This window comes from Bufo bufo, chromosome 7 (genome assembly GCF_905171765.1).
Source record: "Bufo bufo chromosome 7, aBufBuf1.1, whole genome shotgun sequence".
Taxonomy (NCBI): Eukaryota; Metazoa; Chordata; class Amphibia; order Anura; family Bufonidae; genus Bufo; species Bufo bufo.
In genome coordinates this window covers 171658605-171683723 of record NC_053395.1, presented here as the reverse complement: position 1 = coordinate 171683723, position 25119 = coordinate 171658605, and the positions used below count along the sequence as shown (strand labels likewise).

The 25119-nt window shown below is 44.2% G+C and overlaps 1 protein-coding gene across 1 annotated transcript in view; it reads left to right on the top strand.

Moving 5' to 3' along the window:
- LOC121008549 (lanosterol synthase-like) overlaps positions 1-25119 on the top strand; it is a 111339-nt gene that overhangs the window by 31598 nt on the left and 54622 nt on the right. Inside the window, exons 5-14 of the mRNA XM_040441176.1 lie at positions 660-781; positions 916-1012; positions 2188-2323; positions 2412-2520; positions 3072-3190; positions 3883-3980; positions 11589-11616; positions 17641-17697; positions 18386-18457; positions 21993-22043. Coding sequence (XP_040297110.1) covers positions 660-781; positions 916-1012; positions 2188-2323; positions 2412-2520; positions 3072-3190; positions 3883-3980; positions 11589-11616; positions 17641-17697; positions 18386-18457; positions 21993-22043 — 889 coding nt within the window. The remainder of the gene's footprint in view (positions 1-659; positions 782-915; positions 1013-2187; positions 2324-2411; positions 2521-3071; positions 3191-3882; positions 3981-11588; positions 11617-17640; positions 17698-18385; positions 18458-21992; positions 22044-25119) is intronic.

Genomic DNA, 25119 nt, shown 5'->3' with positions numbered 1-25119 from the left:
GCATGGGTCCTCCTACCTTTAAGGTCGGCCCATGCAGTTAGGAGTTAGGGTCAGGGTAGGGACGCTGTTAGGAGGTGACCTGCTCCCTATCCTGTTCTCCTGGCTGAGCAGCCATAACATCACCCAGCACGCACGGCTGAGGATTTCCCCCATCCTCAGCCGTGACAATTAAAATGTCTCAAACAAGAATTAAAAGAGTTTTGGTTGGCTACAAAAAGCGTTAACAAGCTGTGATACTTGCTCAAGAGGGTGCTACTAGGTACTAACCATGCAGGACGCCCAAAGTTTAGCTTTTTTGTTAGTTAAAAAATTTAAAAGATGAAAATAAAAAATAGTTTTTGCTTAAAATAAAAAAGGAATGTGTCATCTTTAACTTTAAGCCTTTTGGAGATCATTTCATCTTCAAGTTGCTTAACTCTTCACAGTAACTTTTGCATGCCACTGTATAGTCATACACATACCTGCAGTGACTTTTTCTCTAAGAATCCTATGTACAATTCCCTATAAACAGTTGCGCAGCTTTGAAGCTATATATCGCAGCCCTCTTCCCCACCAGATCTGTGGAGGGAAGCATATTTACCTGCTCCCCACCACTCAGTTTCGCCTAAAAACTTGATGGTTTCCATGTTTCCCTGTAGTAATTCACTTCATAAATTTAGGCACATTGAAGATAAGAGTACTGTGTTTGGCACGGCTCTCAGTTACACTTCTCTGCGCCTTCTTGGAGTGTCACAGGATGACACAGATATAACCCGGGCTCGCAACAATCTTCACAGTAAAGGTAAGTCCAGACCAGCACATTTGTAGCATGTATGCCGATACATTGTTCTGCCATTCGTTGTCCTCTTAACACTGTTTTCCTGGTTCTTGTGGCCTTTTTGTCCTATATCCTGATATATCCAACTTTTGTTGCAGGAGGTGCCATTGGTATTCCTTCTTGGGGAAAATTTTGGTTAGCTGTGCTCAATGTGTACAGTTGGGAGGGAATGAACACGCTATTCCCAGAGATGTGGTGAGTTTTTTTTTGTTTTTTTTGGACAAACTTTATACAACCCCTAACATTAAGGGGATATTTACATGTCAGACACTGATGGCATATCTCGAGGATATGCCATTAATGTCAGACCAGGGTCCCCTAAGTGAAGGAGAGCGCACTGCGCATGTGTTGTTTGCTCTCCATTCACTGCTATGGAAGTTCGTCTGAACTCCAACAAATGTGAACACAGGGTGGCTGCACATGCACGGCTGCTCACCCTTCACATCGGGGGGCCCATTCTGGAGATAGGAGTCGGTCCCAGAGGTGCACATATCTGACATTGATGGCATATCAATGTCCAACACGCTATTCCCAGAAATGTTGCAGTCCAAAAATACAACTTGTGCCATAAAAAAACAAAAACATATATAGCTATGTGAACAAACAAGTAAAAAAGTTATTGCTCTTGGAAGACAGGGAGGATAAAAATGAAAATCCAAAAATGAAAATTGGCCCATTCCTTAAAGGGGTTATCTGAGACTAAAAAATGTCCCCCATATGCCCGGGTCCCTCACATGGAATATACTTATCTGGCTCCCCGCGCTGCTCCTGCTTATCCCCCTGCGTGGATATATATTCAGTGTGAGGGGCCCAGGCATATGGGGGACATTTTTTTGTCTCGGATAACCCCTTTAAAGAGATATTCCCATCGCAGACATTGATGGCTTATTGCTAGGATATAATCAATGTCAGGAGAGCAGCTAAGTGCTGGCTCAGCTATTTCAGGCAGTCCCATGGCGGCGTATGGAGAAGTAGCTGTGCATGTGCGGTGCACTCTCCATCACTTCAGCTGCCCCTTTCTGGAGATAGGAGCGGGTCCCAGAGGTGGGAAAAACACCGTCCTGATTAGATGGCATATCTTAGCGATATGTCATCAATGTGTAAAATGGAATACCCCTTTAAGGGGTTAAGCAACAGTGTTCTGTGTCACATTCAGTAACAGACTGCCTGTAATTTGCTTTACGACTTTTAGGGAAAGTGATATGAATTCTACTTTATTGCATTTCTATATTTTACTTTTCTGGTTCAATAGTTTCTATTTTTGTTTTATAAATGATGTAACAGTAGAACATAGTAAACTATACAATGTACATAATATAATAAAGAAGTATTTTACTTTTCTTCTCTAACCCCCTATTGTTCTTTCTTAGGCTCTTACCCCAGTGGTTTCCCGCTCACCCTAGCACCCTTTGGTGTCACTGCCGACAGGTTTACTTGCCCATGAGCTACTGTTACGCTACACGCTTGAGTGCCCATGAGGATGACTTAATCCGCAGCTTGAGACAAGTAAGGGGCAGGACATGAATTTGTGTATTTGAGTTTTTACATTTTTTACTGTTTGATGCTTCGTATTTTCATGTTTGCCTTCGCGCAGGAGCTGTACGTGCAGGAATATAGCAGTATCAATTGGCCTGCGCAGAAGAACAATGTTGCCGCCTGTGATCTTTACACACCGCACAGTACACTACTTAACTTCGCTTATGGTGAGAGGCACTGGTTCTGATTAATGGAGCTTTTGCATTTACATAGTTAAAGGAGTTATCCTGTAGGATAAGGGATAATTTACTGGCCGGTGAGACCCCCCCCCCCAATGATTCCGGGAATGGGGATCCCATTCCCCCATCCTGATGGGCAGACTGCACATGCGACCTGCTGCTCCATTCTTTCTCTATATGACTGCTGGAGACAGCCGTATGTAGCTATTATTGGCTATTTCAGGTCCTATACAGAATGAATAGCTGATAATAGCTGTACTCGGCCTACCGCTCTATCAAGACAGGGGAACGGACCCCAGTTCTTGGGTCCCACAGATCACTTAGTTATTCCCTATCACGTGAATAACCTCAAAACGTGGCACAACCCCTTTAATCTGCTATTTATGTGGGCCGACTACAGTGATGTTAGCAAATATAAATGTGCCATCATACTCTTTAGTAATAATTCTCTCGTTCTTAAATGAGGTTAATCTGCCTTCTGCATCTTTCGTATTGAATTATCTGTATTTGCATAAGTAATTTTGCCCTTTTCTTTGCAGTCCTTTTGAATCTATACGAGACGTACCACATTTCTTCTCTCCGGAGATATGCAGTACATGAATTGTATGACCACATAACAGCAGATGACCGGTTTACAAAGTGTATCAGCATTGGTCCGGTAAGTGTCATACCACATACCTGGGCATCAGACATTGAAAATGCGAAGGAAGAACCACGCAAGTGCAACCACCACTGCTACATCGCAGCGGTGGTCATAATCCTAGATGAGCTGCAAGCCTTAAAGGAGAGGACCAATAGAAGAATAACAGGGCACTACAGAAAAATTATTGTATTAGTTACATTTCATATTTTTAGATCAGCTATCACAGGAAACAAGACTGGCCAGATGGGAAAACCCTTTTAAAGGGGTTTTCCAAGAATTTAATATTCTCTGGATAGGTCATCAGTATCTGATTTGTGGGGGTTCTACACCCAGGACCCCAGTCGATCAGCTGTTCGAGAGGGCACCAGCACTCCTGTGAGTGCCTTCTCTCTGCTCAGCCTAATTCACTATTGCAGCTCAGCCCAGTTCACTTAAATGGGGCAGAGCTGCACCTAGGCCACGTCACCGATGAATGACATCACATGGCCTAGTAGAAGCTGTGAGAAGGCTGCAGCGCTACTGCAAGCACCGCTGCCTTCTCAAATAGCTGATCAACAGGGGTCCCGGGTGTCGGACCCCCACCAATCAAATACTGATGATGACATATCCAGACAAGTAAATTACATCAAACCACAAGATAATAATAACCATTTAAACATAGTACACACGTGGGTCTTTATTTTGAAACAAACCTTTGTATTCCACAGATCTCTAAGGTGATTAATATGGTGGTCCGCTGGCATGTAGATGGACCAGAATCTCCTTCATTCCGGGAACATGTAGATCGCATCCCTGATTACCTTTGGTGAGTTGAGGTCTCCATACAGTGCAGAAATGCAGTTTATACAATTTCTATACCAGTTTAATAATCAGATTTTTTGCAATATAAGATGTTGGGATCTGTATGTGAACAGTGGGCAGCTATGACAGACTTCACAGGATACAGCATTTTAAAAGTCTAATACCGTTTATTTTCCATCCATGTTAAACAGTCACTTAGAACATGAACAACAAAACAAAAGTCTCTGCCAGTCTGGGCGCTAACTAAACATTGGGTTTTTATCACCCCATGCTTTCAGCATAACACAGGTGATTAGACTTTACACAGCCAACAGGTAATGCAGCTTCCAGGCTTCTGACACAGCATTTCAGCCCTGTATTTATCCCCACAGTAATGAGCCCAGCAGCTTCATCAGGGTTTGCCTAAAGCTTGGGAAAAGTGTTGTACTGGAGTGGGGAGGGAATGGCATGTCCCACTACCAATGCCTACATGCCATTCCATAAAAATCCAGGCCAATAAAACACTTTAAAGAAAGGTGCCTCAGAAACTTAAACAGGGAATTGTGAACTGTTTTTATGTCTCTAGAGGTAACTTGGTAGCCAATATATGTAATGTGAGCTAGCATCATTCTAGAAACAGTAAAGGTGGCCATTGAAGAAGGTGGATGGTTGAACAACCCTTAAATGAGTGATTGTCTGAAGAATCAATCTGCCAAAGCAGGCTCCATTGCTTTACTCTACAGCACCTGCCCAGTGGTGTGCATGAACATTCATGAGAAGAGCACTCCTGCACTCTAGTGCATGTGCTGTGAAGTCTGAGCACGTACAACCACATTCACTGGATATGCACAGGAGAGTACAACAACTGAGCCTGCTCGGGATCTAATGAGACTTGGGGATGACATTACCTGCCTGAAGAGCCTCAATCAAACTGCGGGGGAAAGGAGGGGAAACCTTGACTCAGAGGAGTAAAATACCGGTCTCCTTGACTTGAACAGACTCATTTGCATACAGCAGGAATATATTAAAATTGGATTTTCAGTGCATTTACTAGAAAACTGCAATAAGAACTCTTTCCAGGGCAGGAATGAGGTACTGAGGGCAGTTTAAATTGCATTTTCAAGGTGACAGGTTCCCTTTAAAATTAAAAACAAAAACAATATCTAATCACCTGTTTCTCCTGCGCAGTTCAGTGCGGCGCAGGTCTGTTCTCAAACAGTTGCAGTGATTCGCCTGGATACGGCACTTGACCTCTGCATCCAAACACTGTCCTCAGCAGAAGAAGAGAGTGGCTGCAGCAGTGAAGTGCTGAATTCAGGCGCGTCACAATAGTGTCACTACCAGAGCTTTGGGACGTTCTCACAGCTCTGTTTCTCCACCCCTGTGATGATGTCACTACTAGAGCTGGGAGGAGTTCTCACTACTCTGTTTACTTTTGGTTTCTTTCACCACAGCTGTCCTTCATGTGTTTGATTTCCCTCTCTTTATATCACCCCTCCTCCTATGATAGGATGTGGATTATAGTTCTCACTTCAGTTGTAGCTCTGGCTTTAGTTTCTTCACTTGTAGCTATCAGTTCACTGGACCTGTGTTCTGCTGCAGCTAGCACTCCGGATATTGCCAGCCTGTCCTTGGATCCGTCTTCTCTGCGGCTGCAACATCTTCAGCTAAGCGTGCAGAGATTGTTGTGTTCCTGTTTATTTTCTGACTGGATCTGAGGTGGCCACGGTTCCCTCCATATACTGAGTAGGGCACTGGTGGCCGTGCCCCTTCCACTATTGTAGGGGTTACAGGGGTCATTAGTCTTAGGCACGTGGGCATGCCTCGTTCCGCCATTTGGATCCGGGCATGTGCTTTAGCAGAATAGGGAGAGCGTTGAGGGTCGGACAGGGGTCACCCTTTATCCTCCCTAGTTCTGGGTCCAGTCAGTAGCTCTGTACTGTGTATTACTATTGTTGCTCACATACACCCGTGACATTATAATCCACCAAAACCGTCCTTTTTTGACATGGATCCGCTTTCTGACCTGGTTGACCGCATGCAGGGTCTTTCTTTGGAAGTAGCGGATCTCCGTCAATCTATGACCCAGCTTCAAGCATTGGGCCCTGCTCCGGCTCATGGAGTCTGTTGCGAGCCCAAGGTCTCACTTCCGGAGGCGTTCTCCGGGGGCAGTGAGAATTTTGTTCGTTTCAGAGAGGCATGCAAACTCCATTTTTGCTTGTGTCCTCACTCTTCTGGTAATCAAGAGCAGAGGGTGAGGATTGTCGTCTCCCTGCTCAGGGGTAATGCTCAGACTTGGGCTTTTTCGCTGCCATCAGGGGATCCCTCCCTTCGATCCGTGGAGGGATTTTTTGTGGCCCTGGGGCAGATTTATGATGACCCGGATCGTGTTGCTCTGGCCGAATCTAACCTACGTGTTTTATGCCAGAACAAACGGTCTGCGGAGCTTTATTGTTCTGAATTTCGGAGATGGGCAGCTGATTCGGGTTGGAATGATGCTGCACTCCGGAGTCAGTTCTGTCATGGTCTCTCGGAGAGATTAAAAGATGCGTTGGCTTTCCATGAGAGACCAACGTCCTTAGAGTCTGCCATGTCATTGGCGGTACGCCTTGACAGGCGTCTAAGAGAAAGAAACGAGACCTCTCTGTCCAGCCATTGTCAGTCTAGGGGCAGTGGTGCGGACTTATTCAGTGTGCAGGGGCCTCATCCTGTCTCGCTCCCCTCTGAGGAGGAGCCCATGCAGCTAGCTCGACTTGCCCCTGATAAAAGAGGATTTAGTCCTCAGAGTATGGTCTGTTTTTGTTGTGGGGGCATAGGTCATTTGGCAAATGTTTGTCCGTCTAGGAGATTCTTGAACCGTACTAAGAGCGATAATAAGAGAAAAATCTCAAAAGGTAAATCATCAAGTTCTGCTTCATCTGCTACTTTGGGTAAAGTTGATGTAGGATTTGATGCTTTTCCTCTGACCTGCAGTTTCCGTTTTCTCCTGTCTGCCAGGGTGGCGCTAGAGAGCAAAGTCATTTCTTGTGAGATTTTTGTCGATAGTGGAGCGGCCGTCAATCTTATTGACACTCAATTTGTAGCCATGCATGGTTTTCAGGTTTGCACATTAGATAAAGATATACCTGTTTTTGCTATTGACTCTGCTCCACTCTCACAGAGATCTCTGAAGGGCATTGTTCACAATATCCGGCTAGCTGTAGGTGACACTCATGTGGAGGATATATCTTGTTTTGTCCTTAACGGATTGCCGTCTCCTCTAGTTTTGGGGTTACCCTGGCTCACTAGACATAACCCACTATTGATTGGCAAGGAAGGCAAATAAATGAGTGGAGTGATTTTTGTAGAGAGAATTGTCTCACAGCGACTTTTGCAGAGGTGTCTACTAAAACGGTGCCATCATTTCTCTCTGATTTCTCGGACGTGTTTTCCGAGAGCGGTGTTCAGGAGCTACCTCCTCACCGGGAGTTTGACTGTCCCATTAACCTCATTCCCGGCGCCAAGCTGCCAAAAGCACGCCTCTACAATCTCTCACAACCGGAAAGAATCGCTATGCGAACTTACATCTCCGAGAGTCTCGAAAAGGGGCATATTCGTCCCTCAAAGTCACCTGTGGCCGCGGGTTTTTTTTTTGTTAAAAAGAAAGATGGCTCTCTGAGACCTTGCCTAGATTTTAGGGAGCTGAACCGTATCACGATTCGCGATCCCTATCCCCTTCCTCTGATCCCGGACCTCTTCAATCAAATTGTTGGGGCCAAGGTGTTTTCCAAATTGGATTTGAGAGGCGCGTACAACCTGGTCAGGGTCAGAGAGGGGGATGAATGGAAAACGGCCTTTAATACCCCTGACGGGCATTTCGAGAATCTCGTTATGCCTTTCGGCCTGATGAATGCTCCGGCCGTCTTTCAGCATTTTGTTAATAGTATTTTCTATCATTTAATGGGGAAATTTGTATTGGTGTATCTTGATGATATTTAGATTTTTTCCCCTGATGTTCAGACCCATCAGGATCATCTTTTTCAGGTTCTGCAGATTCTGCGGGAAAATAAATTGTACGCCAAGCTGGAGAAATGTCTTTTTATGGTATCGGAGATTCAATTTCTGGGTTTTCTCCTCTCTGCTTCTGGTTTTCGCATGGATCCCGAGAAGGTCCGTGCTGTACTTGAGTGGGAGCTTCCTGAGAATCAGAAGGCATTGATGCGCTTTCTGGGTTTTGCGAACTATTACAGAAAGTTCATTTTGAATTATTCCTCTGTTGTCAAACCCCTCACTGACATGACAAAAAAGGGGGCGGATTTTTCCTCTTGGTCGGAGGAGGCGCTTGCAGCCTTTTCTAAGATTAAAGAGAATTTTGCGTCTGCTCCCGTCTTGGTGCATCCCGATGTTTCCTTACCCTTTATTGTTGAGGTGGATGCTTCCGAGGTGGGTGTGGGTGCGGTTTTGTCCCAGGGCCCTTCCCCTGCCAAGTGGCGACCCTCTGCCTTTTTCTCTAAAAAAAACTCTCCCCGGCAGAGAGAAACTATGATGTGGGAGATAGGGAGTTGTTGGCCATCAAGTTGGCTTTCGAGGAATGGCGCCATTGGTTGGAGGGGGCCAGGCACCCTATCACCGTTTTTACCGACCATAAGAATCTGGCATACTTGGAGTCGGCCAGGCGTATGAATCCGAGACAGGCCAGATGGTCTCTGTTCTTCTCCAGATTCAATTTTGTTGTTACATTCCGACCTGGGATAAAAAATGTGAAGGCTGATGCTCTCTCTCGCTGTTTTCCGGGAGGAGGAAACTCCGAGGACCCGGGTCCCATTTTGGCGGAGGGGGTAGTTGTTTCTGCTCTATATTCCGATTTGGAGGCCGAGGTCCAGGCTGCCCAGACTGAGACACCTGCCCGTTGTCCTTCTGGGAAGTTGTTCGTGCCTCCTGAGCTACGTCACAAACTCTTTAAGGAGCATCATGATACGGTTCTTGCTGGTCACCCCGGGAGTAGAGCCACGGTGGATCTCATTGCTCGGAGATTTTGGTGGCCGGCTCTTCGTAAGTCGGTGGAGGGTTTTGTGGCTGCTTGTGAGACGTGCGCTCGCGCTAAGGTCCCTCGTTCACGGCCTTCAGGTTCCCTTCTCCCGTTACCCATTCCTTCCCGTCCTTGGACACACCTGTCCATGGACTTTATCACGGATCTTCCTCGTTCCTCGGGGAAGTCGGTGATCCTGGTGGTGGTGGACCGTTTTAGCAAGATGGCTCATTTCGTACCTTTCCCTGGTTTACCCAATGCTAAAACGTTGGCGCAAGCTTTTGTCGACCATATTGTTAAATTGCACGGCATTCCCTCTGATATTGTTTCCGATAGAGGCACGCAGTTTGTGTCCAGGTTCTGGAAGGCTTTCTGTTCTCGCCTGGGGGTTCGGCTGTCCTTCTCTTCTGCTTTTCATCCGCAGTCGAATGGTCAGACTGAGCGCCTCAATCAGAATCTGGAGACATATTTGCGCTGTTTTGTGGCAGAGAACCAGGAGGATTGGTGTTCATTTCTCCCTCTTGCTGAGTTTGCTCTGAACAACCGTCGTCAGGAATCTTCTGATAAGTCACCATTCTTTGGTGCATATGGGTTCCATCCGCAGTTTGGGACATTCTCGGGAGGGGCTCTTTCTGGTTTACCTGAGGAGGAGAGATTTTCCTCGTCTTTGTCTACCATTTGGCAAAAGATTCAGAGTAATCTTAAAAAGATGAGTGAGAGGTATAAGCGTGTGGCTGATAAGAGACGTGTGCCTGGTCCGGACCTGAATGTGGGTGATCTGGTGTGGTTGTCTACTAGAAACATTAAGTTGAAGGTTCCCTCCTGGAAATTGGGTCCCAAGTTTATTGGGCCTTATAAAATCTTGTCAGTCATCAATCCTGTTGCCTTCCGTCTTGATCTTCCACGGGTTTGGAAGATACATAAAGTATTTCACAGATCTCTCTTAAAACCATATGTCCAGCCCACGGTGCCCTCCTCTTTGCCTCCTCCTCCGATTTTGGTTGATGGCAATCTGGAGTTTGAGGTTTCCAGAATTGTGGACTCTCGCATGGTCCGCGGTTCTCTTCAGTACCTCGTTCATTGGAAGGGTTATGGTCCTGAGGAGAGGATGTGGGTTCCGGTGTCGGAAATTAAAGCCACTCGCCTCATCAGGGCATTTCATAGGGCTCATCCTGAGAAGGTGGGTCCTGGGTGTCCGGAGACCACCCGTAGAGGGGGGGGGGTACTGTCACTACCAGAGCTTTGGGACGTTCTCACAGCTCTGTTTCTCCACCCCTGTGATGATGTCACTACTAGAGCTGGGAGGAGTTCTCACTACTCTGTTTACTTTTGGTTTCTTTCACCACAGCTGTCCTTCATGTGTTTGATTTCCCTCTCTTTATATCACCCCTCCTCCTATGATAGGATGTGGATTATAGTTCTCACTTCAGTTGTAGCTCTGGCTTTAGTTTCTTCACTTGTAGCTATCAGTTCACTGGACCTGTGTTCTTCTGCAGCTAGCACTCCGGATATTGCCAGCCTGTCCTTGGATCCGTCTTCTCTGCGGCTGCAACATCTTCAGCTAAGCGTGCAGAGATTGTTGTGTTCCTGTTTATTTTCTGACTGGATCTGAGGTGGCCACGGTTCCCTCCATATACTGAGTAGGGCACTGGTGGCCGTGCCCCTTCCACTATTGTAGGGGTTACAGGGGTCATTAGTCTTAGGCACGTGGGCATGCCTCGTTCCGCCATTTGGATCCGGGCATGTGCTTTAGCAGAATAGGGAGAGCGTTGAGGGTCGGACAGGGGTCACCCTTTATCCTCCCTAGTTCTGGGTCCAGTCAGTAGCTCTGTACTGTGTATTACTATTGTTGCTCACAAACACCCGTGACAAATAGTCAGTGACGTGTCTGGATTCTGCATTTCTGAGGATAGTGATTGGCTGCAGTGGTCATGTGCTGTATCAAGGGATATCATTGCTGCTGTTTGAGAAGAACAGCACAGTGGAAGGAGTAGCAGACTAGAATCGCCTGAGTATCTATATATATATATATATATATATATATATATATATATATATATATATATATATATACACCAGACTTTTCGCCCTATAAGACGCACCGGCCCATAAGGCACACCTAGGTCTTAGAGGAGGACAGTAAACAAAATATTTTTCATTAGACCTCAGATCAGGCCAGCAATCAGACCCCCAATGTTAATCAGACCTCAGCTGACAACCCCAATCAGACCCCCAATGTTAATAAGACCCTCAATCAGACCTCATATCAGACCCCCAATTTTAATAAGACCCTCAATCAGACCTCAGATCAGCCCCTATTATGAGCCCTCATGCAATCTATGAGCCCCAGTGCCATTTATCAGCCCCAATTATAAGCCCCCATGCCACAGAGAAAATAAAATTAAAAAAACACTTACCTCTCCTGCTCAGGACGCCGCCACAAATTTTTTTTATTTATTAAAGATGTAGGACTTTTCTGGGATTTTTATATTGGATAACCTCATTAATGTTAAGATATTAGAATTCACTTTTATATTTGCATTCATATTTTTTTACATTGCCCCTTGTAACCGAAACTTAGATTCTTTATACATGCTTATTTTTTACATGCTTATCTTCTTGCAGGCTGGGCTTGGATGGGATGAAAATGCAGGTAAATATGGCTTTATTGTATTGTTTTATTCAGGGATACTTACGTCCTGCACTCTGTACATACCTAGTGTACGGCTGATTGAACCCTGAAATGTCTCTATAGGATGGTGTAGGTTAGCCCCTGACTTTAGATCTGAGTTGTAACTGTATTGCGGTACACTGTGGTTATTTCACATGCACCATGGCACAGAACACTGCTTTGCTACTGTATATTACACTTTGGAGTCATGATGGCTCCAGAAGCAGTCAGGTTGGCTACGTAGGTAGAGCCTTTAGAGTCATGCAAATAGCTTGCTTTGCTTGGGATCTGTGAGTTGAGACTCTTCAACTTGCTAAAGCAAAGTGACTCCCAGCACTCCTTTCTAAGAGGAGCATCCCTTTGTCTTTTATCTTGGAGATCATAGAATTATCAAGTCAGAAGATTGTTAAAACCAAAGGATCACTTTATGGGGTTCCCATGATGAATGTAAAAAATGAAGATCATACATATTCTAGTACATGACAACCTCTTTGTAAGGGCTCATGCACACGACCGTTGCTGTCTTTGTGGTCCGCAAAATACGGATACCGGCCGTGGGCTGTCCTCATCTTTTGCAGCCTCATTTAAGTGAATGGGTCCGCATCCGATCCTAAAAAAATGCAGATCGGATTTGGACCAAGAATATGTTTGTGCGCTTCAGCCCTACTAAAACTAGAACCAGCCCTGTACCTGACCCGGCTCCAGGGATCTCTTGTTTCAGTGCTGCAATTTTTCTGCTAGATTTGTTTTAAGCTGTTATCTTAGGGTGTGTGTCCTTTCTCGGGGGGATGTCCTTTCTGCTGTAACTGATGGCAGTTGAAGGATTTTTATTTTTCACAGCTTGAACAAAATCCTGTTCAGGGGAATGTATAGTAGAATGAGGTTGTATATAAACAAATTCACAGACAAGACCACCATTCTAAAATATAACCTTTATTATTAATATATAAAAGTAATTACACCCTTTTATAGACACAAAAAAAAGAAAAGGTAATAAATAGAAAAAGAAAATCAAAATCTAGGTCTGGTAGTAGAACCCAACTAGGTTGATTGGTAAGGGTTGGAGTAGGTTAGTATGGGCCTATGGGGAAAATGTCCCTAATTCTGGCCCTGATGTAAGGTTCCCTACCTAGATACGGAATAGCCGCCCTGATAAGGGCGATCCCCTTTCTCGTGCCTCCTAGTAACCCTTACAGGACCCTAGCAGGGGAGGCTGATCAAGGATTGACTACCCTGATTAACGACCTATACTAAAGTACAGAAAAAAATAAAGAATAATAAATAACAGATGAAACAATTTAAGTACCCAAAAATAGTGAGAGTGAATATCCCAGTGAATATCAAAAATTGCGAGGATAGAAATCAAGTAATAGAGATGTTCAATACCGTCCCTACGCGTTTCGCCTGGTTGTTATCAGGCTCATCAGGTGACAAGATTGATCATGGAAAACCCAACACCCGAGTACTTAATATAATATACTTTAGTTCATTTATTTTTATATTTGTTTTTGATTCATGATAAAATCATTATAGAAAAACACTGGCTTTGATGAACATAGTATCATTCACTACCAGCACAATGGTTGGTTAGTGAATACAAAGAAATTCGTATCATGCCAATTATGGATTTAATAGATGGAGTCAACTATGTGTAATCCAGTCAAGAATGACTCATATATATGACAATCCAAGATGTGGCTGACTTGCGATATATCAATTTATATATACACATGTATATCCCGCACAAAATGTTGAGGTCGGTTCATAGTCATAGGTCCAAAACATATAGACCATCACCTATGGCATAGAGATAAACAATATTTGGCCAATTGTACAATAAGTCTCAATCTATATATATGATCAGACATACAATGTTAATATATAGTGCGGCAAAGTAACAGTCAGATAATGCTGTTATAATAAGCGGTACTTGCGTTCCCCAAGACGGGTTAGAGGGCCATTAGTAGTAGCCATAGGTTAGGAGGCCATTGTCTGCTGATGCATCCTGATAACGCTGAGATGTGCTGGCGTCCGGTCGATAGGATAGCATGGAAATACCGGCGTTGTTGCCTTTTAAATGGTACTTCCGGATATCAGATGAAGTCGGAGGCCCATGTGATCTGTATCACGTGTGACGTCTCCCCCACATGATCGGGTGAGTGGCGTAGCTGCTCATGTGACCAAATGAGGTCACAGTATCGGAGGCGTAACATGGGTGGAGTAAGGGAGCCGTAGCAGGGTAGCTAGGTGGCGTATAGCAACCATCACTATCATGTGTCAATACCTGTCGGTCACGTGACCAGATGAAGTCACAATGCCGGACACGTGACTAGGTGGAGCTACAGGTCCTGCAGCGTGGTAACTGGATGGCGTGTAGGAACCACCGCTATCGCATAGCCACAGGTACCAGTCACGTGATTACTGATCAGAATAAAAGGAGACTATATGAGGAGCCGAAGACATGGAAAAGTAAATACCTAATTGATGTTACCAAAGGAAGAAAATATCTTCCCCCAAAGAAATGAAATGGGAAGGAGATATCATATGACAATATAAAAAGATATAAAGCAGGCCGGATATGGATGTATATATCTGTGATTATTTATATTCCTATTTGATAGGATACCAGTGGATAATTGAATTAATATAAGGGTGACTAACTAATATATATATAAGGATCAAAAAATTGGGGCGGTTAACTTCCCAGTCAACAGTTGTTGTACTGTATAAATGATAGATTGATCCTAAAAGATAAAGAAAAGGCCTCAGATAAAGCACGCATAATCTATATTCTCGTTTAGTCCTGCTGGTGTGACAGTGTTTAATCTAAAGATCCATCTGGATTCTTTCTGTTTTAATAATTTATCTAAGTCCCCACCTCGCTTGGACATTTTTAGAACCTCAATCATAAAAAAATGAATGCTTTTGGTGGACCCTGCATGACTCATCCACACATGTCTTGATATCAGTTTATCTCGTTTGTTACGGATGTCCCCGATATGTTCAAGGATACGCTTTTTAAACATTCTCTTGGTTTTACCAAAATATTTAAGTCTACAGTCACACTGAGCCATGTAGACAATCCCAGAGGTGTTACAATTAGCAAAGCTACGGGAGTAAAAAATCCGGTCTGCCTGGCTGTTCATAAATGTTTTGCCTGGGGCTATGAATGCACATGCTTTGCATTTACCGCATCTGAATGTGCCCACCTGTCTATTGGACAGCCATGTGTTGATTTCTGGGGACTCAAAGTGACTGTGGACCAATGTGTCGCCTATATTGCGTCCACGTCTGTAGGTGATTGCCGGGTTTTCAGGTAAGACCTGCATTAGGTCAGGGTCTGTCTTAAGAAGGGACCAGTAACGATTTATGATGTCTCGGACTTGTCTAGATTCTGAGTCGAAGGTACCCACAATTCTAATTTGGTCTTGAGAGTTACTTTTCTTAAGTTCCGGTTGGAGTAAGGAGGAGCGATCCTTTGAGTTAGCCCAGTCCCATGCCTTAAACAGGCATGGGTCTGGGTAACCCCTCTGCTTAAACCGTTCAAAGAGTTTAGATGCTTCATGTGTGAAGCTATGATTGTCAGAACAGTTCCTCCGAACTCTTAAGAACTGGCCTTTGGGGATGCCTCTCTTGAGGGGGATGGGGTGGAAACTATCCCAACGTAAAAGACTATTAGTAGAAGTCTTTTTCCTGAAAAGGGTTGTTTTGATATAATTATGTTCATCTCTTATAAGGCAAACATCCAGGAAGTTGATGGTGTTGCGGTGTATTTCAGAGGTGAAGAAAAGTCCGATATGATTAGAATTAAGGATCTGCATAAACTGTTGAAATTGACTAGCTGTGCCTGACCAAAGTAATAAAATATCATCTATGTATCTGGACCATAATGTGATAAATCTGGTCCAGGATAACATAGATTCAGAGAAGACGACCGTGTCCTCCCACCAGCCCAGGAGCAGATTGGCGTAAGTGGGTAAGTGGGTGCACATGGGCTACCCATCGCGGTGCCCCTGAGCTGGTGGTAGAAGCGGTCCTCAAAAATGAAATAATTATGCGTCAACACAAAATTAAGAAGTTTAAGGGTGAACTGATTATGTTGATATAGATCCATTGACCTCGAGTCCAGATAATATTTGACCGCTGATAAACCCTTGTTGTGGGGAATGGAAGTGTAAAGAGCTTCTACATCTATTGATGCGAACCAGCTGTCAGGCTCTATAATAACTCCCTCAACTCTTTGTAATAAGTCTGTTGTGTCCCGTAAATATGAGGGGAGTGTTGAAACAAAGGGGCGTAGGACTTTATCGATATAGACACCGGAATGATGCGTAAGACTCTCTATTCCCGATACTATGGGACGTCCTTTTAGGGGGGATGTCCCTTTATGTATTTTTGGGAGTCCATATAGCGTCGCTATTTTTGGTGTAGCGATTAACAAATATTCATATTCCTTCCGGTCTATGCATTTGTTTTCTAGGCCCTCTTTGAGAATTTGAGAAAGTTCAGCCTGAAATTTCTCAGTCGGATCCCCCTTTAGGACCACATAGCTGTTTTTATCAGAAACTAGAGAGAGGCACATATCTCTATATGGCTGTACCGAGAGAACAATGATGTTCCCCCCCTTGTCGGAGGGCTTAATTATGATGTCCCTATTTGTATTGAGATTACGCAATGCCGTTATTTCTGCCCGGGTGTAGTTTTTATCAGAAGTGGTGTATCTTATCTTCTCCAAGTCCCGTGTTACCGATTTCAGAAAGATGTCAATGTTGGCATCATTCAAAGTTTTTGGTGGCATTTTTACGCTTTTGTTTTTCAGGGTAGTAAAGGGACCCTGCCCCCTTGGTCGTTCATTTTCTTCTAAAAGATACATAAGGGTGTCAATGCCCTCTAGGTCCCCCATTTCTAGACCTAGTTCCTGGCATCTTTTTTGGTCAGATGTTACAAAGATTTTATGCCAGCGTAGTTTTCTGGTGAATAATTGTATATCCTTAATCCAATCAAAACAATCAAATCTAGTTGTGGGTACATATGTGAGTCCCTTTCTTAATACAGATGTCTCATCTACGGACAGAATTTTCCCTGATAAATTGATGATTAGAGTGTTTTCTGTACATGATTTGTCTATTTTTTGATATTGGTGTGAGATTGCGTTAATTGGCGATCTCTCAACGCATAGATGTTCGGTGGTGGTGGGCCTAAAAAAGCCGCAGGAGTAGTGGCCGTAACTTGAGTAGTTGGGGTTGGAGTAGCCAATGAGAATGAGGACCCAGATGTATAGCCAATCTGTTCGGATTGATCCTGGTTGATCCTTGCCCCATTTGCTGATCCACCCCTGTTCTGTTGGCCCCATGGTCTGGGTAAGTAGCCACCTGATTGTTGTTCGTTACGCCAGTTAGATCTAGGGGCCGTTGAAGGATGAAACTGAGCCTGTACTTCCATGTCAGTGAACAGGACAGAGAAATTAGAAAAAGAGCAATTTTTATTTACATGCATTTACAAAATTATTCAGATCCAGGCGCTTGTTTGAAAACTGGAATACTTTTGTGGGACAGCCCTTTTAAAGGAAACAAAATAAAGGAACAACAGTGGTTGCTGAAACTAGTGGTTGATGCAGATACATGCATAGATCTGTTGCAGAGATTTCTGTGACTGCCCCATGAATGTGAATGGGGTTTGCAGAAATCCATGTGCGGGCCATTGAGACAACCCCATTAAGATGAATAAAACAGATTTTTGGTCACAGACATTTCTGCAGCAAATCTACTGTGTGTGAATATACCCTTATAGTATCTAGACAGGAATCTGGCCACTGATCCTCAATGCAGAAGTGTTTTTTTTTTATTATATTGTATGTGTGTGTATATACACTGTGTGTATCATTTTATTTTATTAAACTTGACAAATCAGTAGAGTTGCAGGTGGAGGGACCATGTTGTCTCCATGTCAATTTCTTTCTAATGATACAAATTCTGTATTTAACATGTAGTTGTTCATCTTTCTTAGGGCACAAATGGATCTCAGCTCTGGGACACAGCGTTTGCTATACAGGCATTCATGGAGGTATGCAAAGTGAAGTATCAGCAGTTGTGCCTCATGAAGAAAACACGACAGAGACCATATAAATTATATTTCAGAGTCTCTCTACTTTCACACAATTTAATTTCATTTAATACAAAACCGCTTAACTAGCAAGTTTCAAAATCATGTCATTTAAAAAATAGTCACTAGGGGTCTCACTTCCACCTAAATTGCAGTCCACTGCAAAAACCATCCCTGGTAACAGAGACACTGTGTATTCTCTATACATAATACCTAGAATGTTAGCTTTTTCAGGACTTGCATAATAATACAATGTGAATTTACTATATTGCTTATTCAAACTGTGGGTGCAATGTACGCAGACAGAGCTGATCAGGATCTGCTAAGACCCTGTAGTTCTGCTCTGGCCCCGATACACTGGATTGCAAGGTCCTCTATTCTCTGCATAGCGCTCCTTGCTATGCTGCGATTAATGGATCAGGCATATTACCACTTCTGTCTTCTCTTCAGGGACCCAACCAGGTCCTGCTATATTGCAGAAGCTTGCTTTCAGCACTGTAGGATTCTGCAGTAAGAAACACAGCTGATCACAATGGCAGATGATCAGCTGTGTTCCTGACAAACATTATGCATACTTTGTGGTGAAAAATTAGGTATGATTAAATATATATATTTTTTATTTTCAACTTTTTTTGTTCTTTGTCTGCAGGCTGGAGCCCACAAGAAAAAGCAGTTTCAGAAATGTTTGGAGAAAGCACATGAATTTCTCCGTATTACACAGGTACAGTTTTTGGGAACACTAAGCCACGCATGACTGAATAGCTGGATATTTGTTGTGGCGGATTTCCATGCAGAAAATCTGCAGGGTTGTACAGTACCAGCAAAGTGAATGAGTGTTTAGCAATTCTCAGTGACATGTGGCAGAAAAAATCCACAGCAGAAACTGACCGAAGGTGTGGATTTTTAGATCTGCAGCATTTCAATTTATATCACAAATTTTCATAGTGGATTTTACCCTTTCCAATGCAAACAGTGAACTCTACGTCTAATCAGCAGCATTTCATCAATAAAATCAGCGACAAAAAACACACAATTTGGTGCGTTTTTTTTTTCTGCTACAGATTACAAGCCGAAGCGCTTCAGATTTTCTGCTGCAGAAAATCAGTGTCTAATCAGTCACATGTGGACATAGCCTAAGGGTAGTGCAGCATGCTGGGGCTCCCTATGGAGGATGCGCGCGTGAGCGTACTAGTGATAAGGTATCGAGGATAGAAGTACTCACGGTTTAGTTGTCCCTTGGGGCCAGCCGTGCAGTAAATAGGAAGACAGCACGAAATCCTCCGGGGCACTCTCTGTTGCAGGGAACGCCAGCCAGATGTTGGTTGAGGTGCCCTTGATGGTAATTGGTGTAAGGTGCTTTTGCGGCTGGGCCCCTGGTTCGTGACACCAGCACCGTAAGGTGCAATGAGGAGGAGAAGTGGAATAAAGGGAGGCAGTGGTTGAATCAAGCAGGAACTTTACTTGTCAGAGGTAGTAAGGCATCCAATAACATCACTTTGTCTTTCATACTGATGGCAAAAAGGGTAAAGCTGCAAAATCCAAATTAGCAGGCTACTTATGGTGAAGTGCATAGGTTACTTCCAGCCCACTTGAGTGAAGGTGATGTTCTTACTTGTGCTTGGTTCCTGGTCTTGCTCTGATTCCTCAACCTTTCACTATTAGTTTAGATCCTCTGTAAATGAGTATTCTGACAGATGGCCTTTCTGTCCTTGATTATGGTGGAGCTGCCAGAAGCTTAGAATCTCTCTACCTGATGCAAAGGAGTCTGGAGTCTGATAAATGACAGTTACCTTCCTTTGTCAATATAGTCTTTAGTTCATTGATCCAACAACCCAAAGGCGATCTCCCTCATGGCAGGCAAACACTCTGCTTCATTATTTGAAAAGGTTGTGGTCTTCAAAGTCATAATCCATTTGATACCCCGAAAGGGTACTCTACAGCGTAGGATCCTATAGTCCTGATCTTTGGACTCAATGGTTGAAACCAGTTAGTTTTCCTGGGCTAGGCCCAGGCGGACAGATACAAGACTGTCTCCTCTCCTGCCTCCTAACTCCTCCACTCCTACAATCTCTTAAAAGCATTTACATTGTCATCTAATGTAATTTTACCTTACATCCTCACAAATGTGCATTGAAAGCCTTGTTAAATGTATATTGTTGTCATTCTCAGCAATCAGCAATGTTCTGGCAAGGACTTAAGTTCAGTTTAGTACATCTAGGCTGGAATAATACATTCCAGCTCAGCTCCCCCCTCTGTGAGCAGAGTGGGCTGTGCCAACATCCTGCCTCATGGGTGGAGAAGGAAGTTAGAGTTAGTGTGCCAGCCACCCCTGTTGGGGAAGGCTGTGTGTTAGTCTTCAGGAGTCCCCCTGCATAGGGAACCAAGGCAGGATCTTGTCTCGGCTGAGACATTGATCCCCATCCCCAGCCTGAGCCCTGCAGCCTCAGCTGGAAGACAGAAGCAAGCAGACAACTCCAGTTCCAGGAAGAAGCCATATCCTGTGAAGATAACTGTGAGTAAAGTCCAGAAACCCAGGAGAAGCCATATCCCTCCTCAGCTAGTCAGTCCCCATATAGCAGAAGATAGAGAGTGGAGAAGCCAAATTCCTGGCACAGTATAGAGCTAACAAGCAGACGTCCTTTACTGCAAGCTCCAGGTACATGAGAGAGCAGAAGATAAATTCCTGCCAACCATTGCCAATACCTGCTGGGACCTAAGACTAAAGCTGTATCTTGCTTGGATGAAAGTTACAATCAGTAAAGACAAGTTTGATCTTTACGCAAGGTCTGGATCTCAAGTTCTGCTGCAAATCCCTCTATTATTCCTACTAGCACTACACTCAATTTATTGCAAGTGAGCCAGGATCCAGGAGTCCAGCCGTACCCGGGTAGGAGACACCGTTGACACCATTATCATTACCATGCAGAGATATTACACAACTCTGTCATTTCTAACCTGGGGTGTGAGTTATAACACCTTGAAGGGCCCTGTGATTGTACCCTGCACACGTTGCAATTGGCGTCGCAAAATTATAGACTATCACCTACGCCTGACCCAGCCATTGCATAATTTGGCGTCAGAATGCATACCCCGGTCCAGCTCACTGCATATGTAGTGCAGGCTACCAGCCTGAAATATGGATTTAGCAGCATAGACAAAGAAACAGTATAGAAACAGTATAAAACAACATCATATTACAAAGCAATTTGGAGTGGACCATACACACAGGAGTGGGACACTACATTAGTTTAAAAGGGTTCTCCTTTAAGCCTCATTCACACGTCAGTGTTCCACTTATGTGTGCTGTCCGTGTTGTCCATGGACAGCACACGTACCCATTCATTTTAATATGCGTATTCACACATCATTTTTTTTTTTTTTTTTTACCACAGTCCATGGGTCCCAGTTTTTACAAGAGATGCATGCCCTATCTTGTCCGTGTTCACGGATCCATCACGTTATAGTCTATGGGTCCGCGAACACCACAGATGCCATCCGTGTTTCACAGATCATTAGGAAGAGATGCTTTAAAAATGATTTTTCAGCTGACCCAACACAGATCCATCATGGACATCTTCACGGAGGCATTACTGACCACTCTGAAGCAGCTGATTGGCAGGGATGCAAAAAATGAAACTGAGATACAATGTGGTCTATTTTAGTTTGATATTATTTTCTTGAGATGTACAGAAGATGTGTATAGCAAGTCCAAAATATTGGCAGTGACAGCATTCAGAATCCAGATTGTAGGTACAAGAAATGAAGTTTTATTCCACCAACATGTTACTATATGGATTCTGAGTGCTGACGCTACCAAAATGTGGGACTTGAGAACTGAGTGTAGACCAGTTGGACACAGCCCACCAGGTGATGTGCACCAGTCAGACCTGGAACTAGGGTGTTGCTACCCCACATGTTGCCATTTTAACAGTGATCTTCAACCTTTGACATGTCAGCTCCCAGTCATACTTGGCGTACCAAGACTTGCAGTTTTTACAGCAGGTAGAGCAACACAGGTTGCAGGAAAATAATATAGGATATATCAAATAATATAGGAAAGGACGATTTTACCATTAAATGTGGATTTAAAAATAGACTAATTTAGTTTTTCCTCTAAAGCAGTGATTTGTGCTTTCAGAGCAGTTCTCACAGGTCCAAACAAAGGGTTTGATCTGCTAATAGGGCAGATAGAACAGTTTTATAAATTGTCCAGAAAATGGTTTGCATGATATATGATTATTATCTTGGTGTTTCAGGTACCAGATAACCCACCAGAGTACAAGAAGTACTACAGACAAATGAACAAGGTAGGTATATTTTTGAAGCAGTTTTCACACAGAGTTGTAGGTCTCCTGGTGGGATTTTTACAACATGCACAAGACATTATACAGCATCTAGAAACATAACTCTTCCTTTTTGCAAAGGACACACATGGGCTATCCAGTGAATGTCTTACCATCATATTTCCCTTTCTATTATGTCCATGTACACTATGCTCTTAATTAAAGAGAAGATTCACCCCTCTATGAGATGATGCATAAATAGCAGTATCCTGAAATGGTCTCATGAATTAAGGCTACTTTCACACTAGCGTTCGGAGCGGATCCGTCTGATGTTTCATCAGACGGATCCGCTCCGATAATGCAGACGTTCGCATCCGTTCAGAACGGATGCGTCTGCATTAAAACTTAGAAAATTTTCTAAGTGTGAAAGTTGTCTGAGCGGATCCGTTCAGACTTTACATTGAAAGTCAATGGGGAACGGATCCGCTTGAAGATTGAGCCATATTGTGTCATCTTCAAGCGGATCCGTCCCCATTGACTTCCATTGTAAGTGTGGACGGATCCGCTCGCCTCCGCACGGCCAGGCGGACACCCGAACGCTGCAAGCAGCGTTCAGGTGTCCGCTCACTGAGCGGAGCGGAGGCTGAGCGCTGGCAGGCGGATGCATTCTCAGTGGATCCGCCTCCATTGAGAATGCATTAGGGCCGTCCAGCTGCGTTCAGGACCGCTCGTGAGCCCCTTCAAACGGAGCTCACGAGCGGACACCTGAACGCTAGTGTGAAAGTAGCCTAAAATGCTCCCTTTACATTCCCTGCCTATTCCCAGAGTATCTAGGACAGGCTAATTTCTTCTAAATACATACTCAGGGTCATGCACACAACCATATGTATTTTGCGATACGCAAAAAACGGATACGCAAAAAATACGTGTGCATTTCGTATTTTGCGGAATGGAACAGCTGGCCCCTAATAGAACAGTGCTATTCTTGTCCGTAATGTGGACAATAATAGGACATGTTCTATTTTTTTTGCGGAACGGAAATACGGACATACGGAAACGGAATGCACACAGAGTAACTTCCATATTTTTTTTTTGCAGACCCATTGAAATGAATGGTTCCGTATACGGTCCGCAAAAAATACAGAGCGGACACGGAAAGAAAATACGTTCATGTGCATGAGCCCTAATAGTGCTGCTCCACTTTGGCTGACTTCTGTTAAGGACTTAGGGAATGTCCACACAGGACGGATACGCTTGGGATTTCCCAACGTTGATTTGTGTGTGCCTTAAATCTGCAGCGTTGTACAGTACCAGCAAAGTGGATGAGCGTTTACCAAATCTTATCCACATGCTGTGAAAAAACCTGCAGTATAAGTTGACCCGCGATGCAGATTTCCAATCCACGGCATGTCAGTTTACGCTACAGATGTCCACTCATGATTTCACCCTTTGCAATGCTTGGAGTGAGATCCAACATAAAACCTGCAATAAATCCTCCCCGTTTGGATGTAACACTTCAAAGGTTGGAATCCAAGGGGCGGAGCTAGATGCAGCAGGTAGCAGACGTGCAGGCTGAGAGCTCCGGGTGGAAAATACTACATCTATCGCCATCTGCATCATTCTTCCCCCTTTCCAGGGAAAATATTATCACCCTGACCCTCCTCGGCTTGATTCGGAGCTTTTGAGCTCTGCACAGTGTTGTGGGCATCCTAAGTGTGGTTGTGGCCTGTGCCGCGTGAGAAGCCGCGGCCTGGAGTTTCAGACGGCAAGCGAACCGGAGCTGACCCTGAACCTTTCTTACCTCTGGGAAGTTAACCGGACATCTGGGAATCCGCTTTCGGATGGATGCCACCCCCGAGGCCAAGCTCTGAGGTCTGAATGCGCCGAGGACCGGAGTTGAGCAGAACATTAAATCAGTATCGTGGCCTGACTGGGGATCGCTAAAGCTGCGCCGTCGGACATCTCCACTTATCCCTGATAGATGGCAGGGGTTTTGTACGGTGAGGGGAGAGACCCACACTATACCAGTACCCCTATTGTGCTGGACACCTCCTGGGTCTCCATCTAAAAGCTGTTGGAGTGCGCCCCCCATCCTTTCTCATTCTCATTGCCCTGCAATATAGTGGGGCATAGTAGTGATTAGTCACAGTATAGTTAATGTGATCCAGAAGCACTAAATACACTTTCCAGGAGACTCATCATCCTGCTACCTTCATTTTATAGGTCAAGCCTAAATTTTTTTTATTGCTGGACCCCCTCTTTACTTACCAGGGGAAGTCCGAAGATCTCAACAGCTGCCTCATTGTAAATTGCTTCAAGAGTTTTTGGCTGAATGTTTGTGAATCCATAGCCCGGATTTACTATGTATGTGTTCTCCTTGATGTAACACTGCTGATCTTTAATAAGCATATGTGACACAGCAACCTGCTACAATCACTCCTTCACCCTTCACTAAGTGTATGCACATCATCTCCCGCAATGGTGAAATACGGGCAACCTACAGCTAAAGACTCTGTCTTGACCTCTAAAACCTCTCAACCTAAGGGAAATATAGAAAAGTTTATCAACAAACCACCTACAAGCTCTGACACCCCTTCCTCAGGGACCTCACAAGCAGGCAAGAATATGTCACTACCTATAGAAGATCATATGTCCTCTTAGTCTGATCAACCTCTGTCCAGGAGTTTCTTCCAACAAACTCTCACAAAAGCACTATCTCCTTTGGCACAGGACCTCCAGGAGATCAAACAAGACCTCAGACAAATAGGCCATTGGGTGGATACACTAGAAGATACAGTGACTGGTCTCTGTCACAACACTAAAGAAGTGGCTACCCATTTTCATACTTGTCAAGAGCAACTAAATCTGGTCTACACTCATGTGGAAGACCAAGATAATTGTAACCATCGTAACAACCTAAGAATCAGAGGTCTCCCTGAAACCTGTGCAGCAGAATCATTGCTGAACACCGTCAAACAACTGGCTATTAACCAACTAGGAGCAATACCCCCTCTCAATTGAAATAGAGAGAGCACACAGGGCCTTTGTCACGGAAGGTGTACAGCAAACTAGAAGACACAAAAGGAAGATCCGGCTGACT